An 18,463-nucleotide genomic window follows, 5' to 3' on the forward strand; every position below is an offset into this window, starting at 1 on the left:
TTGACACAAAAAATCGGTGAGACTCGATTTGAAGATTTAGTGACCCGATTTAGAGAAAATTTGCACGGGTGACTTAATCGAAACACTTTTAAAATTTGATACTATTCTATGACATTTTCACAAAAAATATAAATAAAACATAACTCAGTTAAAAAATAAAACAATTATTTAAAAAAATATAATGCAAAATGATAAAAACAAAAACTTAAATAAACCCGCGTAATACGCGGGCTAAAACTAGTGATCTTATAAAGTGATTTAACTAAAAAAAAGTATTCTAGGGTTGGTTAAATATAAAAAAAAAATTAAAAATTCACATGGCATATAAGTTTCTCGAAACACCTACTCGGATGAAATGAATTATAGATTACTTTTGTTAAGAAAATATTTTTGAAACTACACAATACTTTTTTTAAGACAGTTTTTTTTAATAAAGTAAAGAGAAGAAAAAAACTAAAAAGGAAACATGAGACAAAACCTATGTACCATGACCAACAACTTGATATAAATTGTTGTCACCGCCGTTAACAAACTCCATCATTCATGATATGGTGAAAGCGATCGGGCATTAGTGACTATACTGGCCGTAAAGCTGTCATTCGAGCCATATGACAACTATACGACTCATATAAGATACTATACGAATCGTAAGATGGACCAATACAAATCATATGATGTACCTTTCCAAATTGTATTCCTGATTCTTTTTAGATATAACAAATTTTAAACACTTTATTACAAATTATTCAAGTTAAAATTTTGTTTTTAATTTCATAACGGCTAGCTTTATAACTAGTTTTTTTAAAAACAACTATAATATTTAATTTAAATTTCGTATCAGCTAGTTTTCTTACGACCAACTTTTTAATAGCTATTTTTGTAACAAGTTTTATATCACAAGCTGCTTGCTTCTTACTAAGAAAGAACAATGTACCGAGTACCGGTAGCCTACCAGGTACGACCTGGAACACAACATGTACCGGCACGGATTGTTTTTGTTTTCGTTTTTAGGACTTTTTGATATTTTTAAGGGTGCGGGTAAACCAATAAACGAAGTATGGTATTTGATTTATACTCGCTTAATTTTGAGACCAATATTTTTTTATACGACAACCTACTTACATATTAATAATTGCAAACCAAAGCTACTGAGAACATTTTATTTGAAACTCTGTTAATTAATTTGGAGAAGTTAAATATATAAACAAACCCATGGCTTCTATATTTTTCCACTATAACTGACTTTACATCATAAAACCCATGTATAGTTAATTTGATTTCTGCTGCACTTTTAACAAATTATATTTCTAACTAAAAAAAGGTATATTTTAAAGTTTGCGGTTGGTGCATATAAAATACAACCAACATCAACATGAATGCAAATACATGAAAAAAATCATGATATAAAAGTAAGACTATTTTAACTAGCTCTGTTTCATACATGTATAGAATGGAACAAGAAACTGATCTAATACATCAACACATGACTACTTACATAAGAGTTGGTAACAAGGTAAAACAGAAAACATATAAGCCTGCACAAAATACCTCAAATCGGGAACAAGGGTAAACTCGGGACAAAAAATATGTACAGCGCTTATTTGATCTAAACTACAACCAAGATGCCCATCCCGGGAACATATGACACAGCCGGTCAGGATCGATCGCATCCTGTATCAATTGTTGAACCTAACAAAACAAACACAAGCATCCTAAATATAAGCCATCATTCCTAGGTTTATCCTAAATGTGAATTTACAAATTGATATTATATACCTGTCCATGTACACTTCTCATTTCACCTTCTTCATATCCATCAAGTTTCTGTTTAACACGCAGCAAAGCACGTGTTGCATCTTTGTTTCCTTCGTATTGCTCTTCTGAGTCCTCCAAACTCGCCTCCAGATCATCATCGGTTTCCTAACATCATTAAACGAGTTTACATTGTTACATGGAAATAATTAATTAGTAAAGCAGTATGTATGAATTAAAAATGCTGATTAAGTACCTTTTGGCGCTCCAAAGCTTTTAGAGGCGATAGGGCCCACTTGTATAAAGGGTCATGGATAAAAACCTGCATTATATTTAAATTCACTTAAATCACCTTTACAGACCCGACCTGGAACACTTGTGTCAAAAATTAATATACTTAGTGGGCATGTCTAAAATGGATTAAAAAAATACGTTATATTAGCGGAACCTTACTTTTTGAGAAAAAAATGTGTTAGTTATAGCTCGTGCCCGTTTGACTTGTTTATCTCTTAAGCTAATATATTTAATTTTACTCGTTTGAGATAAGGGAGTACATCGGTTGGTTTTGAGCTAATCAAACAAAAAACCGAGTATTCTGCTTTTTTGGGTTTCGAAAACGTTTGATTTCGGTTTTTTCCAGTATACTGGTTTCACAATGGGTTCAGTTTTTCAGTTTGGTTTGGTTTTATAGAAAACTTAAATCTAAATCGCATATTTTTTATTGGGTTCGGCTTGGTTCAGTTACGTTAGCTATTCCGATTACAGTTTTTATTTTATTTTATTTTTATTTTTTTGCTAATAGCAAAACTCTACTGAAAATGTCCAGTTATGTCAGTTAATCCAGTTACCAGTTCAGTTTTCTTTTTTTTTGCTTGATAGCATAATTGAACCAAAAAATCTGTTTCTCAAAAACATAAAACCAAACCTTAGGTTTTTTATTGGGTTCAATTATCACACTTCAGTTAGGTCAGTTATTCCAGTTACAATTCGGTTTCGTGCACACCCTTAGCTTGAGATAAGGCATAGCCCGAATTATAAACAGGCCAAGATTGCCATTTCTACTTTATATGACTTACTTCAATTATGGTCAATAAAGCTTCTTTATTTGTTCGCATAACAGATAGATTTTCTTCACAACATCTTCTGAAAACCCCTTCCACGCCTGTTACCCCCATACCATCGATAATGTCTCTTGTCAGTCTAAAAGGGACCTACTCACAATTCACATTACACAACACTATATCAGGAAAAAATGAAGGAATGAAAATAATAAATATATAATAATAATTATTATAATAAACAGAAGGAAGAACGAGAGAGAAACCCGCTCAGGTGTTTTGAGCATCAAGCCTTGTTCAAAGGCGACACCGAGGTCAATGTGGACTACTTCTGCTGTTGCCTGGTCAATTAAGATATTCATGGAATGTCGATCTCCAAGGCCCACAATGTAGCCCACCTAAAAATTTAGGACAAAAAGTTAATAGCCAATTCAGTTTATGTTTCATCTTTAACGGATTAAACAAATAGCATTGAAAAACTTGGCTTAAAAAAAGCAGGTCGAAAGACAACCAATACACTTAATACGCATAACTTGATAAATTATTTTATTTGAAAAAACTGATTATTAATGAAATATAAGCTGGCACACTAAAAATTTATAGAAAAATTGGATAAAAAGGGTCTTTAGGAAGCAACAAAGTGGATGAAAACTATGAAATAAACTTAAATTTTACAAGCAAATTAATGGAACTTAAAAGAACAAAATCAAGGATACTGATAACTAAAGAAAAAAAAATAAACTACCATTGAGCTAGCTGCAACACTTCTTGTATATGCAAGTCGCTTTTCAAACCAATCAGCTGGATGTAAAAATCTCTCTAGGAAAAAGTGATGCATGACTGGTCTGCAAATAATAATAATCATAAACATAAAAAATACATATGTACAGAAATTAATGGCTTCGTGGTATTGGTAATATAAAATTTTTGATGCAAAAAACCTGAAATTGTCACAAACTTCCTGGAATGCCTTGCGCTTGTTATTTTCCTATATCAAAACAAATAAACATAAATTATACTGAATATACTAGTAGTCTAGTACAAAGTTTTAGATCCATTACAGCAAAACCAAAAATGATCCAAAGATTGAAGAGACGTCCAAGACTTAAAACTAAAATGCAAAATATTATGATCAAATAATTAAATGAAACAGGATCAAAAGCAACTTACTGTAGCCATATGCTGTCTGCATTTTGGAAATGACCAATCTCCTAAGCCATAGCGTCCATGGGCCCCACCACTTCTCGAACTGAAAAGTAGACAATTTGAGGTAATGCATATTTCAAGTCTTGACCCAAGGATTAAAAAAACATATTTTCACTGACCTTCCTGTAAGATAATCGCCTAACGGTAATGTGCCATTAACCCACTCAAGAACACCAGCACTTGGAGTAAAAGGAACCACCTGTTTCATAAAACATTAGTATAGTTTTAAAGTTTCCAATCCTATTAAAAAAATAATAAGTTTTTAACATATTTTAGAGAAACATTAACTATGAGTCTATGAGTTTATGAAAACACCTTGTATGTCCGTATCCCTAATCTCCTCTTCCATGTATCTCTGTGGTTTTGTAAGAAAGTATTGACCAAAGCAAAGAACTGCTCCATTACCTGCAATACATTTATTTTAATTTAATACAACAGTAAACAAACTTAAACTTAGGTTATTTAATGATCCTTTTTTTGACATCGTTAGTTATACATTATGAAGAAACAGTTACAGATTGAGAAATTATATCCATACCGCATCTTGTCTGAGGTCATCATTTCCAGATTTGGCTAGCTGGCGATATCTTTTACCATCTGAACCGAGGCACTCAACAACTTTTGGAGCATTTATACCGTTCATGATCCTGTTTATGTTTTAAATAAATAAATAAATCGACAAGTCAGTATATGTTAAAAGATGATATTATTCACACTTTGTAAACATACGTGACTGAATCTGCTAAGCCTTTGAAATGAGGAAAAGACCCTTCGTTATATTGACAACTAGGATCAACTGGAAACGATGATGTCACTACCGGGACCTACAAATCCAATAAAAACATAAGGAGAGTAGTCAATACGAATTCAGTTAACGTTATTAAATGTTGTATATCTTCATAATCCATATATGTTCATACTTAATAGATGAAAAAACAACACTTACAAGTTCAAGTTGCCGAACACTGCGAATATCTCTTGGTAGAGCAATCTTTTTATTGGTATCCTGTTAACATAATCTAGTCAGCAAGTAATAAACCTCAAAAGGCAGATAAAATAACTGTTGGTACTTAAATAGTGTTGCAACTGTCCTGTGCTCAAAAACTAGATATGCTAACATATTTACACTAACATACCATCATGTTTACAGTCATTTCCATAAATGGATCAGATGGGATTCAAAAGATTACCTCTCGTTTTGTTTCTAGTTCATCAAGCTTGATATAAATTTCTACCATCTGTTTCATCTATAATAAACACAAGCCATCACTTAAATAACTTACTGTAGATTTTCTTTACATTGTCAATAATAAAAATTATTAAAACTGGGGGGGGACCTGTCGCATAACAGCTCCATGGTGAGAAGATAGCTCTTTTAAGAGGCTTTCCGCAGCATACTTTTTATCCATATCCACAACAAATGAGTTTCTACTTCGTTGTTTGTCCTTCACGCGGTCACCATTTGCCAGTGCCAAAAGCTAGAAGAAAACATACAGAAAATCGATAGTTATCTAGATTTTGAGTCACATATAGTAAATATCCATTTGACTCGTTAGCGAATCCGAAAGTTGTAAACTACCTGAAATATCGTGTGGTATGGATGGTCAATTGCCATTTTCTTTAATAGAAAAACCAGAGCAAACTGCACAAAAGGTAACTAAAAATGAAATAAGGAAAACTAAAACAAAATGAAAAACATTGCAGACATTCATCAAGTTCTAACCTGAAAACTTTTAGGCCCCTGACTGTCTTTTGAGCTACCGAGCCTTGAAGCAATTTGGTATACTAGTGGTATAAACTTGTAAGATTGTACCTATATAATAACCATATATAGATATGAATCTTAAATCAACTGTGTATAGGTTGATCACAGCAACTAATAAATATTTTCATTCTTTGTGTACCTCGTTGATTGTGCTGATCATTCCATCTACAACAATTTGTCTTGTGGATAAACTAAACCAAAGAGATACAAGTCGGAAGACCTGATAAAGTCATTAATCATTCATCAAGATGTAAAATAACAAATATATGCACCTTCAAAATATATATAAACCAAAATATAGGCATTGGTATTGGAGATAGATAAGAATAAGATCATACCACGCGCACATCATACTTGTCACCAATGACGAGACATCGCTTATATCCTTCCAGTGCTACACTGAGAAAATTATCCCTATCTTGCTGAAAAATGTAATATATACACATATATAAACACTATATTTATGTATACACAGAATTTTGAAATCAATGAGTGCAATTGTCACGTGATTGATTTTCTACCTGCAACTTCTCAGCCTCCTCTTTATCCATTGCAAGTTGTTTTTGCAACTCTTGTATTTTCACTGTATACTCTGCTTTCTCTCCCTACAAACCATAAATGAAAAGTATGGAAACCATATGTAGCCCATTGATGACTTAAAAAAGAAATGTGTAAATGTTCACTTGCCTTGGATGAACTCTTGAATCGTCTAAATAGTGCCTCCAGCTCCTTCGTCTACAAAATTGCCCGTTTTTAAAAGCTTGTGATTACGTATTGATTGATAAACCAAAACTTCCTTTTTATTAAATTTAAAGTGGCATTTTCGACCCATTTACTTATAATGAGTAGCCCCATAAACGAACAGAATGTTCAGTGAACAGTTCGTGAACCGTTCGGCAGGAAGTTCAATATGAACAAAAATAATTGTTCATTTGGTCAAACGAACAAACATGAACACGTGTCTTGTTTGTCCATTTATGTTATGAACGTTCGTTCGTTTAAATTTGTTTATGTTCATTCGTCAACATTCTTACATGTTAGTTAGTTTACATTAGTTTAAGGTCTTTCATTTACGTTCGTTAATATATTCATTCCAATTTTTTGGCCTATTACAACTTAGGAAAGTTTTAATAACTTTTTTCCGGCCCAAAACATTCATCTTCACGTTACTATTAACTGCTTTTAGCTCAGTTACATTCGTTCAACTAGGTTCAGTTATGTTCTTTTATTTATGTTCATGAACCGTTCGTTCATAATGTTAAAAAACGAACATAAACATGTTCATTTTCTTGGCGAACCAAAATGTACAAAAATACTCCGTTTGCTTAATTGTTCGTTCATGTTCGTTCGGTTCGTTTACAAGCCAAATAATGGGTCAACTGATTAATCATCTGGAGGGTAAGTTAGTGTACACAACCTTCTAAATCGCTTTGTGTACAAAACTGAATTAATATTGTAATAAGATAGTTTTTGTAATCATATTTAGCACACTAACTATTCATAATTGAAAAAAGAGTATAAACAACCTTATGTTTTCTTAAACGCATAGCAGCTTGCCACTCATTAGAAGTGAGTCTTTCCTCATAATTACGAAAAAGAGCATCAGCATAATGAGCAAGATGAAACTGCGTTTGGGCTTTTCTTGCAATAGACTTTTTGTCTGTAGCGTTGTTATCATTAGCAAGATAAACTGCATTTTTTAAATACTTATCCAATATAGTCCTTGAGCTACAAAACAAAAAATTAACAGTAAAGTTAGAACTGCATTCAATACTCGGTTTGGATTATGCTTTATATCTAACGGGTCAGACAAAAAAAAGGTAGTCAACCCAAACAGGTCGTGTGGGTTGAAAGTGTAAAGTCTGTCTAATGAATTGCATTACAACTTCTTAAAATGTTTTATTCCAGGATTATGATCATGATCATGATCATAATAAATCTTCTTTTGATATCATAATTAGCACGATTAAAACAATTATAATGACGGCCATCTGAAAAAAAACAAGTATGACAGAAAGTGAAAACGAATAAGAGGTGTAGTATATAACAAACTTGCTAGAACGTGTTTCAGCCAGCCACTTGCCAACTAGGCGATACACATCAGCAGCTTCCTCGTTCACCTTACAACTTTCAGATATATATTTTGCAAGATTAATTGCCATCTCATGCTGACCTTGGGCCCGCAGTAACTTTGCTTCTTCAACCTGCCAAAATTAAGTGGATTGGTTCAAAACAGGATACACTTTGATACGCGCCACACAAGCTTTGTCCAAAAGTTGACTGTCCAAACTCCAAACGATGAGTGAACCGTTCTGCGGCAAGTTTCTTTTAAGAGCACATGTCTCGGTCGTTAATTTATGTTCGTGAGTGTTCGCTTTAATTCGTTTATGTTCAGTTATGTTTGGGAGTTTACGCTTGTATAAGTTTGTTCTTTTACGTTCGTTAATATATCTACTTTTAGGCCCGTTACAAATAGTATAGTTTCAAAAACGCTTTAGGCCCAATACATTGTTCACATTTACTTTTAGTTGTTTTAGCAGAGTTATGTTTGATTATCTATGGTCAGTTATGTTTCGGGAACCCTTCATTTATACTTTTAACGAACATACATAAACAAACACGAGCACGTCAATTTCTTCACGAACAAGAAAATTCCGTTCGTTTGATTGTTAGTGTTCAATCGTTTGTTCGGTTAAGTTAAATAAGCAAACATGAACATGTTCCCTTCATGAACATACTCCCTCCGTGTGCAATCGATTCGTTTACAGGCCTATGGATGGTAATCTAAAGTGATGTTAACAAAATACATAAGACGGTGAACTGGTAAAATTAACGCATACCCTTCCAAGCCAGTAAAGTTTAGAATCTTCTCCAGTGCTGCCCATGTAGAAAAACTTAAACTCATGCAATGCAGCAGCGGCATGAGAGAATCTGCATCCCTAAAAAATGAGGCTAAATATCATTTCCCCATCACATTGTTTTTATAAAGAATTAGTCTTGTGTTTTATCAAGTTATTACAGTATAAGAGCATACCTTACGAAGAATAGATGCAGATTCCAACAGATGTTGGACCGTACAGTCCTTGCAGCTTAAAATCTGAAGCATTACTTTTCTGAATGCGATGAATGGTTCTAATAAGTTCATATGTAATTGTGCACGGTTTAGAATGCAGCTCCATTCTTTATTTAACCATGATAACTACAAAAAACAATTTCAAGGCATTAGATTTCCCAATTCTCACACACACGTTCGTGTCTGCTCAAATTATATAAGATTGCTTATGTAATAATAACCGGCGTGTTAACTTTTCATAAAAAGGACAAATGGATAAACAAAGGTTTGTGGGTCAACCCAGCCCATTCAGGCTGTGCTTAAAATGACACATTCAAAGCAGAAACTGGCAAATTATACCTGGTCCATGTTGGGAGTAAACGGTCCAGATGACAATTTCTGTCTCTCGGTGTGATTATCTTCCTTTCCATCTAACGATGCCCATCGCAAATCCCAGGCCAGACCAAGATGACAAAAGATCTGCCAAAGGTCCACAAAAACTTATTATAAAAAATGTTCATTTAAACTTATTGTTTAACTCAAGTTTACTAACAAAGTTACCAATATGATATCTCCCTTCCTTGTTTTTATGTAAAACAATTTCAACTCAAGTATGCTAAGAAATGATATCTCACTTCCAAAATTTATATTAATTCTACCATGTTGTTGCATTTTATACTATACAAAGTACAAATCCAAAGTATATAAACTATTTAAATTATTAATCTCCTTGTTTGACAGGTTCATAAATAACTAACAGCATTAAACAAAATAGAAGGTGCATTTTCAACAGACTAAGTTATTCATACTCCATGAACCATCTTGATGATGCTTGATATACATCCACTTATTTTAAACATAAAATTAAGAATACGCTCACTTTAAAGTATGGACTTCAAGTTCCAAAGTAGATGACCAGAAGATTTTGTACAAGCCTTATTAAGTTGCAAACAAACTGTGTAATCGTTGAGAATCACATACCTGAAGCTTCACAATAGTTGAATATATATACTCCGTGCTCTCCTCACTTGCATGGTAGATAGAAAACAAAAGCTCCTAAAATGAATGAAAAAGTTAAAAATGAACTTCAGAAAACCAATTTCATCCAACTACAATACAAACCCATAATTACCTGTTTAGATTCTTTCAGATTCAGATTAAACTCATTGATATCTCCCTCCTTGAAAGCCCTCAAACAGCTAGCACCCCAGATTATAAAATGATTTATGCAACAAATAAAGATATGTGCTTTATGATTTCAAATATACAGACATAATCAATTCATGCGCATAACATGTAGAAAAATCTTGAAATATCCATAATTCCAAATAGCATGATGTTTATCCCACAAATCCTATAAACATGCTTTTATTTATTTTTTCACTATTTAAACTTTAAAGACAACAAAACTCCCATTGCCAGAGTGTGGAAAGTTCTTTTCTACAGACGATTAATCCTAAATATGTATCTCAATACCTAAAATTCGGATAAGAAAGCTCAATGGCTATAATTGGTAGAAATATTTGAAACCGTGCACAAATAAATAATCTAATAGATACAACAATGTTATGCAACAAATTATGTGCACCACTCATGGAAGGTGGATCAAACAGCAAGTTGACACTTAATTGTAGGAAGATTATAGCATGAGAAAAACTTCAACACATGACAACAAGATTCACATTGCGTACTTTGTCACGTATTTCAAAAATTAAACATAGTTTATACCTGTGCAGTTTTTGGTTAAAATGATTGTGTTTGATTTGCTGATTTGAGTTAAGAGAATTAGAGCCTGTGTACAGTACAGAAAAATCCCAATTTCCTGCACGCCAAGCAGCTTCAAACTACAAAGAAAGTGAAAACATCACCATACACAAAACAGATGAAAACAAGAAGAGATAGATATCACGAAAGTAAAACAAATTATATTATTGAAAGTTAAGGGCATACCTGTAGCTCATTGAATTCCAAGTCATCCTGAATCCGACCTTTCCGTAACATTAACCCTTGCGAATACATATCCAACACATGAGTGCAACCAGTTTGCTGTAAAGACTTAATTACCCCTTTGTGTGGTTTTCTTTGCCTCATTTCATCATCTGATTTAGAGGACGATAAAGGTAAAGACGGATGAAAGTTTCCAGGGAGAACCTCTAGGGAAGACTTACCCATCTCAATCGATGCTTCAGACCGTACTTGTAGGTCGTAATACTCTAGAGCTTTACTCCAATTACCCTCATGCTCAAAGGTGATTATTTGTGATGTCAACTATACGTCATAAAAAGACAACCTTAAAAACAATACATTTATTTGAATAACGTTTTACTTCTAATGGGTCAAACTGTCAAAAGTTTAAATAAAAATAGCTTATACAAAAATGGGTCGATGTCACCCAAAGTATTAATTTATTGTGTAAAGCCTCCTAAATCATTATCAAAATTTTTATTATGTATAAATAATATAGTTGCAATCGAATTCCAAGCTCACGCAAACTATTTGAAAGAATAAACAAAAAAGTGTTCTGAGTCAACCCAACTTGACCCGTACCAAATAGATAACAAGTTTTAGTAACTGCACCTTGTGTGACTGGATGATTCCATACAAACTGTCTGGTTCATTTATTTGAGTAACTGCTGAGACTAGAATTTCTATGTGGTGAGGCAGCTGATGACCATAATGAAAAGATCACAAATGATGTATCATAATGCTTTCTTTAACATGGTAATGTTATATATAATATCCAAAAGAAAATTAACTTACCATCTCTGAATGGGAAAAATCTGGACTCCCTAACGTAAGGCAATTAAAATGCTCTTGACACCAATGCTCCACATACAATACCGCAGTGAAATATGAGCCGCATCCCTAACAATTAATAATAGATACAAGTCACATAGTAGTGACACTAGAAAAAAATGGATCACTTTTTATTTACAGAAAATTAAATATCATGAGGGTGGTCATCTGGTTGAGTAATGGGTTAAAGCGAGGTAAGTTTATGTTTGGGACAAATGGGTTGGGGTCCACCTGTCAACATTTCTATAGTCCATTCATTATTTAAATGCAAATAACTAATGTATGAAATATGAATTTTGAACAAAACCTGTTCCGGTTTGGGTCAACAAAACTCAATGCAGGTTTTTGTTGGTGCCAGTTTGGGTTGGAACCGGTTTGAAAAAGGTCAAAAATCAGGTATGGCAAGTTTGAAACCGGGTTTTGACCGGTTTGAAACCAAATGGTTACAGCCTAGTTACAACTTTCAATCCTTATGGTTTGGTCAGTTTTCAACTGGTTCTTGTCATGCCAGTTTCAATATCGGTTCCAAAACCGAGTCGGGTTGGAACCGGTTTCATAACGGTCAAAAACTGGCTTTGACCGGTTTGAAACCGGGTTTTGACCAGTTTTAACTCTACAATTCGGGTCGGTTCCTAACCGATGCTTGTCAAACCAGTTTCAATATCGGTTCCAAAACCGGTAACAAGAATTTTCCTGTTTTGGCCCGTTATCAACAAAGTACAACCCTAATTGGCTTATTTCTATGTAAACAAGTGAAACCACAACCTCTATAACTGATACTTAACAATGAAACTAACTCACAATAGCTGACTTAGCGACAACAAGGTAGTCAATTGGAAGCCAATAAACCTGAGAAATATAGAATGTCACGAGTAAATAATGAATTCAAGTATAGATATAACATTGGGTTCAATAAATTCATAGAATACGTTAACCTTTTCCCAAGTCAAAGTAGATGCCGATGGTTGACTAGATGTTGCAGTAAGGTCCTTTGACTTATGTGGTGTATTACGGGATCTAGAGCTATAACCAGATGACTTTACGTGCTGCAGAATCAAACTTTAGTAACTAAAGAGTAATGGAGGCAACTGGCAAGACAATATAATATTAAAAGTAATGTTTCTAATAATGTTTTACCTTTGCGCCTTCGGTTTTAGATGGAACAGAAGCAGCTCTCTCCATTACATGACAAAGTCGAAGTTCATTGAGTGCGTCCAAAATAACCTGAACTGATCTTATCAAGTTATTTGACTCAATAAATATTTCTTCCATCACCTGAATATAAGAACATCACCTTGTCATGACCATATCATCTGGCAAATCAATATTATACTACATGCCAATATCCATGTGTGTATAACAGTATATTAATCTTGGTCAAACCATACTAAAATTGAAAAAATGGAAAATTAAGTAGATAACCTTTACAGAAATCAGCTTGCAAAGATCAGTGTCTGAATTCTTCCTCTTTGCAAGATTAACCATAACATTTGACAGAAGAAGCTCTGCAACTTCAGCTTTCAGCAACACGATATCTTGGCATAACCTATTATGCATATCCATTCAAATATTTGCAAACTATTTTTTCCTCTTTAAAATTAACAAAATAATCAAAAGTTCAGACCAGTGATGTAAATTCTAAAAATTAGGGACCAAAAGTGAAATTTTGACAAACCACGTGAATCATCCATCTAGTTCATTATTAAGATTAGAAACTGTACATGTCTTAAATTGTGCTGTTTTTTGTTTGTGGACAATAATTTTGGAACTCTAGGTGTAAAACAACTTCTAAGGTTTTGAGCATTTTGAATGCAGTTTGACCAAAGTTCGACCTACTTGACCCATTTTCTGTTTAGCTAAACAAACTAAACCCATTTGACCCATTAAATGAAAAATCACTCAAATTGGTACCTTAAGATAGTATCGTCACTAAAAGAAATAAGGGCGTAAACGAGCTGACAGATCCATGTCTCAAATGTTTTGCCACTAGTCACCCAAGTGGCAGTCTTTTCAATTGAAATGTCTTGACCTAAAAGTAGTAATAAATAGGTTACAATATTAACAATATTAAAATTATAACACAATTATTAGAAAAGGGAAAATTTGTAAAATTAAGACTGTACCATTAAACTTCCTCTCCAGATCCACTAAAGAACTCCGAACTAGTTCTGTGTTAACACCCTTGGAGTGAACCTACAATTTTGCCCAGTGAACACATTAATACAAAACTAAAAAGTGTTCATATAGATAAACAAAACAGAATTGAAATTAAATCAATAAGTATTGGCATGGGTAGAATTGTAAAAAGGCAAACTATTGCTATTACCTCAAGTATAGACCTCTCATAAGAACTAAGTGACAGTAAAGCTCGGTCACCCCTTTCAGTTGAAAGTATCCCCTGGTCAATGGTTGTGTATGTTAATGAATATACAGAAGATTAAAATAAATCAAATACTTTAAGCATATCTTATACAAGTTTTTAAAGAAGACTAGAAGAATACTCGATAAGATTAGCCCTTTTTCCACCAAATTTGTTTTCTCTCAGTTGTATACACCAAGCTTTCTAAAACTAAATAATATATCATCATCATCATCATCATCATCGTACTCAGTATATCCCACCAATAGCAAAGCTATAGTAGGGTCTGAGGAGGGTAAGATGTAGAGAGGCTGCTTCCGGTGAGACCCTCGGCTCGATAGTAGTTTTGCATCAAGCCTTGGACATAAGACACATAACACTCAACCATCGGGACACCGACCGATTGGTGCATGTACCCTTGTCTTATTATAACTGAATTATTTTATTTATATTTATAAAATAAATAATATATATGTACTCTAAATTATTATAACTGAATTATTTTATTTATATTTATAAAAATAAATGCATACAAATTAAATTAAGCTGTTTTATTGTACTTACAAAATGGGATTATTTATACTTAAAACTTAAATATATACAAACAAAAGTACTACTATTCATGCTCACTCTTGAACTTATTTTAAAATCCCGATGTCATTATTTCAATAAATATGCTTTATGTAAGATAAATTTGCATGCTAGTATATGACATACACGTAATGCTTGCGATGCCATCTCGATTATCTCAACAGATTCTTCCATTAAATACTTCTTCAAAAGCTGCATTACTGCAATCAACAGTTCTTCAGATAAACCCGAATCCATAAGAAAATTAAAGCCACTGCCACCATCAGAATAAAGAGGCCTGCAAACATGCATCCGGTTTGAATCTCCAGGAAGATGGAAAACAACACGATGTGGGTCCCCTATACCAATCTGAAGGCAGAATTAACAGAATACACTTCTTTATCAATTGAGGATATCTCAAAGGTGTAATACAATGCAGGAAGAATATAATTAAACTAAAATATAGAGTTATGAATAATACCAGTGATAAAAAGTCGGAAACATATTGTCCAAAACTGTTTGTTGCATCTGAACTGGCCATTCGAACTAGAGTCCATACAGCATGTACAATTTCACTGTCATATTGCCAAAATTCATCTCCAAAAAATTGCTGTGCGTTCTTTTCACGTTGAAATCCAGTGAACATGATACTGTGCAGAGCTTTAAGACTGCAAAAATTTAACCAACAGGGTCAGACAATTACTTGACAGTTGACCTAAGCAAGCAGGGGTGTGCGTAGGTCGGTCCTGAGATAAAACCAAACCAAATTAATTTTGGAAAACCGTTTGCTTCGGTTTTTTCGGTTATTGGTTATCAGTTATACCATATTACCATTTGAGCTTGAAATTTTTGGGCTGAAAAAAATGGGTCAAAAATAATAAATTTGAGCCTAAATCTTTTTGTTAGTTGATAATTAAATTTGGGCTCAATTATATGGGTTACACTATTTAATAAATTCTTATAACTTAAAATTCAAAATAAAAAAAGAAAATCCAAAACTTCGTTTTGTTTCAGATTTTTTGTTTGAGTTCAATTACATATAAGTTTTTCGGTTTCACGCACACCCGGGATATCCCTTTAACACATTTTCTTTATATTTTTGTAATGAACAAGCGTACAGTTAAGTTGTTGTCCTTGAAAAAAAAATGCAATGAAATAAACCATTAGAAATTGGCTATATGTCTCAAAAACCAAACTTCCACTGATATATGTCAGACAGAAAAAAGAACCTGCAAATAACCAACCGCGGTGGAAGATGACTAGATCTCCTAACAAGCTGTAAAAGAAAATAAAGAAACAAAAACATTAAGACAGGAAAAAACTTTGGGAAATAAATACTGCAGGGAACAGTCACAACTAATTAAAATTAATCAAAAGAAATAAACGAGACAATACCTCTAATAAATGATCTCTTGCAGAGTAATCTATGCAAAGTTCAAGGTGAAACACTCGTATTTTATCAAATGTATCCAATTCAGGAAACGGCCCGAGTTCCTGAATAAGATAAATTCGTAAAAATTAGCTAAAGTGGAAACAGGCCACATGGGCAGAACCTTCTAATTCATTTTATAAAAAAACAAAACAGATTCTTGTAGTATTAGCGTAGTTTTGCAGCCACCTTAAACAAACCAACTTTATATGATTTCAAGCTGGACTAAACAAGCCTGTTTAGTCCCAACTAAACTAACTTACTTTGATATGCTTATGAAGAGATGGATCAGAATCCATAACAAGCTGATCAAGCAGTAACAAAGCCTCGGACGGTTGAGTGAGAGAATTCTTTATATCAGATTTTGAAGGAATGCAACACTCGACTAACTTAGATACCAGAAACTGCAAATAAAAAATATGATAAGTTAGAAAATGATGATTAGTAACAACCAGTATAGAAAATCAGGTAGGAAAACAAGATCTTAAGATATGAACCTGAAGTTGTTCACCCAGAACATCAATACCATATTTGGATTGGTTAATCTTAATAGTTCCGAGTAATACATTTATAATCTGACAACACTGATCTTTCAAAGGCCCGCAATCAATGAATTGACCCACCAAGTTGAAAACATAACTGCATAATCATAAAGCAGTTTTTCAGAGTAATGATCAAAGCGGGCTTGAATTGAAACATGTTTTTAGTTCACTTTAAATCGACCATAAACTTCGTTCTTACAATAAGAGCCCAAAACCGACCCATGCAAAAAAGATGTCTAAACTCACTTGGATGTGCTTGGTGTTGCAGCTCTATGCCCAAGAACATTAACAAGCACCTCGATCCCAGACAACCTATTACATCTGTGCCTATGGTGAGTAGAAGTGGTAACTTTTTGATGAATTTCAAGTATGAACTGCAAAACAAGAAGATAATTGTGGTTAAGTAAATTATAAAAATAATCACGAAAAACGTTAATTAATATGATATCAACAAGAGTATCACCATAAACACTCTATCAGGGCGAAAAATGTTAATTTTGTCAACTACAACTATGCTAGAAGGAGATTCCTCCCTACAAAACAGCATAGATAATGGTTAGGCAGCATAAACTAATAATTTGATATTGTAAAGCATAAATAAACATTTGCAACTGTTACATGTTCAAGAAACCATCAACAACTGTTTGAATAGCACGTTGAATTGTATCCTTGGAAAAGAAAGGTAATGCAGGTTCTGATAACCGAGAAGCGAGTGATAGTATGTGACTGACAATAGAAACCTGCAATTCAATAACAGTTGGTGTTACAACTTACTATCAAAAAAGTTATAAATGTCCTGTATGTGCATAAATAATACTAAAAAATTAGTTGAGATTTTATTAAGAAAATAGGTCAAAAGGTGGGTAAAATAAAACTTTTTAAGATGGTATTTAAATAAGACTTTCATTTTTTGCTTTACCCAAATAAATGTATCTAAAACGAATCAAGTCATAATTGAAGAATAATAACATAAAGAAAACAGGTCAAAATGGATCAGAAAGTTATATTATTGTTGATAGGCATGTAAAAAAGCCAACCAAACACGAAGGGAGCATGTTCTTGTTCGCTCATTTAACTTTAACCGAACAAACAATCGAACACGAATAACTAAAAGAAAAGAGTTTTCTCGTTTGTGCTGGTTCGTCACGAAAATGAATGTGTTCGTGTATGTTCGTTTGATAAAAGCATAAAACAACGGTTCACGAATGTAAACGAATGAACATAACTGAACATAGATGAACGAACATAAGCAAGTTAATTATGAATAATGTGACCAACAATGTGTCCAGCCTAAAAGGTTAACTGAACTAGTAACTTCTAATGGGCCTAAATAATTTAAAGTGAATATACTAACGAACTTAAACTAGCAAGCATAAACATAAGTAAAAGAACAAAAATAAATGAGTTCAAACGAGAAAACATAAATGTTCATTTATCAGATAAACAAACTTCCCGCTGAATGGTTCAGTTGGATAATGAAATAAAATTGCTCCATATACAACAGCAAACCTATTAAAAACTGTAATCAAAAGTAAAGTAGCAAACTAACCATGTGTTTCTTGATAAGCACGTCACGCTCGTTTTCAGATATCCCAGAGATACTTAACATTGTACTCTGAAGAACAGATGCACCAGATTCCCACCCAGGCCTTTTACTACAATGCAATGCTATACATATGGAAAAGATAGCTACAAAGTGACTCCTAATAAGAGATGCAGAAGGTTGACCCGCAACCTGCAAGCAGAAAGAAAGTCAACTCAAACAAAATACAAACATTATTCAACTGTTGAATTTATAAACCATTAGTATGAAGGCTTCAGATATTTTCAGTAACATGATGTATTCAAATTGCTCTTCATGTCTGAATACTTAATTGCCTAACTTGGCTCGACAAATACTTACAATAATACAATATAATCTAGTTTGAGAACTC

The 18,463-nt window shown here is 33.2% G+C and overlaps 1 protein-coding gene across 2 annotated transcripts in view; it reads right to left on the reverse strand.

The window, feature by feature from the left end:
* Window positions 1-1,358: 1,358 nt before the first annotated feature.
* LOC143598128 (serine/threonine-protein kinase ATM-like) overlaps window positions 1,359-18,463 on the reverse strand; it is a 34,166-nt gene continuing 17,061 nt past the window's right edge. For both annotated transcript variants that reach the window (XM_077076426.1, XM_077076425.1), the window contains exons 31-79: window positions 18,079-18,264; window positions 17,148-17,269; window positions 16,993-17,062; window positions 16,776-16,903; window positions 16,485-16,626; window positions 16,251-16,391; window positions 15,954-16,052; window positions 15,788-15,834; window positions 15,040-15,226; window positions 14,706-14,927; window positions 13,956-14,027; window positions 13,753-13,822; window positions 13,541-13,658; window positions 13,052-13,175; window positions 12,767-12,904; window positions 12,565-12,675; window positions 12,431-12,478; window positions 11,594-11,698; window positions 11,411-11,497; window positions 10,784-11,101; window positions 10,562-10,677; window positions 9,966-10,032; window positions 9,815-9,889; window positions 9,194-9,313; window positions 8,816-8,980; window positions 8,622-8,720; window positions 7,834-7,985; window positions 7,308-7,509; window positions 6,469-6,516; window positions 6,303-6,386; window positions 6,120-6,203; window positions 5,921-6,001; window positions 5,740-5,829; window positions 5,596-5,658; window positions 5,354-5,494; window positions 5,207-5,263; window positions 4,963-5,022; window positions 4,746-4,840; window positions 4,555-4,663; window positions 4,332-4,421; window positions 4,136-4,215; window positions 3,981-4,059; window positions 3,752-3,798; window positions 3,556-3,655; window positions 3,077-3,208; window positions 2,829-2,963; window positions 2,009-2,074; window positions 1,777-1,920; window positions 1,359-1,689 (exon numbers count right to left, since the gene is read on the reverse strand). In XM_077076426.1, the coding sequence (XP_076932541.1) occupies window positions 1,612-1,689; window positions 1,777-1,920; window positions 2,009-2,074; window positions 2,829-2,963; window positions 3,077-3,208; window positions 3,556-3,655; window positions 3,752-3,798; window positions 3,981-4,059; window positions 4,136-4,215; window positions 4,332-4,421; window positions 4,555-4,663; window positions 4,746-4,840; window positions 4,963-5,022; window positions 5,207-5,263; window positions 5,354-5,494; window positions 5,596-5,658; window positions 5,740-5,829; window positions 5,921-6,001; window positions 6,120-6,203; window positions 6,303-6,386; window positions 6,469-6,516; window positions 7,308-7,509; window positions 7,834-7,985; window positions 8,622-8,720; window positions 8,816-8,980; window positions 9,194-9,313; window positions 9,815-9,889; window positions 9,966-10,032; window positions 10,562-10,677; window positions 10,784-11,101; window positions 11,411-11,497; window positions 11,594-11,698; window positions 12,431-12,478; window positions 12,565-12,675; window positions 12,767-12,904; window positions 13,052-13,175; window positions 13,541-13,658; window positions 13,753-13,822; window positions 13,956-14,027; window positions 14,706-14,927; window positions 15,040-15,226; window positions 15,788-15,834; window positions 15,954-16,052; window positions 16,251-16,391; window positions 16,485-16,626; window positions 16,776-16,903; window positions 16,993-17,062; window positions 17,148-17,269; window positions 18,079-18,264 (5,394 nt within the window). In that variant the 3' untranslated portion in view covers window positions 1,359-1,611. The remainder of the gene's footprint in view (window positions 1,690-1,776; window positions 1,921-2,008; window positions 2,075-2,828; window positions 2,964-3,076; window positions 3,209-3,555; window positions 3,656-3,751; window positions 3,799-3,980; window positions 4,060-4,135; window positions 4,216-4,331; window positions 4,422-4,554; window positions 4,664-4,745; window positions 4,841-4,962; window positions 5,023-5,206; window positions 5,264-5,353; window positions 5,495-5,595; window positions 5,659-5,739; window positions 5,830-5,920; window positions 6,002-6,119; window positions 6,204-6,302; window positions 6,387-6,468; window positions 6,517-7,307; window positions 7,510-7,833; window positions 7,986-8,621; window positions 8,721-8,815; window positions 8,981-9,193; window positions 9,314-9,814; window positions 9,890-9,965; window positions 10,033-10,561; window positions 10,678-10,783; window positions 11,102-11,410; window positions 11,498-11,593; window positions 11,699-12,430; window positions 12,479-12,564; window positions 12,676-12,766; window positions 12,905-13,051; window positions 13,176-13,540; window positions 13,659-13,752; window positions 13,823-13,955; window positions 14,028-14,705; window positions 14,928-15,039; window positions 15,227-15,787; window positions 15,835-15,953; window positions 16,053-16,250; window positions 16,392-16,484; window positions 16,627-16,775; window positions 16,904-16,992; window positions 17,063-17,147; window positions 17,270-18,078; window positions 18,265-18,463) is intronic.

The sequence above is a fragment of the Bidens hawaiensis genome, unplaced genomic scaffold (assembly GCF_021521415.1).
Source record: "Bidens hawaiensis isolate Kalapana, Puna unplaced genomic scaffold, B.hawaiensis_p1.1 tig00049671_1, whole genome shotgun sequence".
Taxonomy (NCBI): domain Eukaryota; kingdom Viridiplantae; phylum Streptophyta; class Magnoliopsida; order Asterales; family Asteraceae; genus Bidens; species Bidens hawaiensis.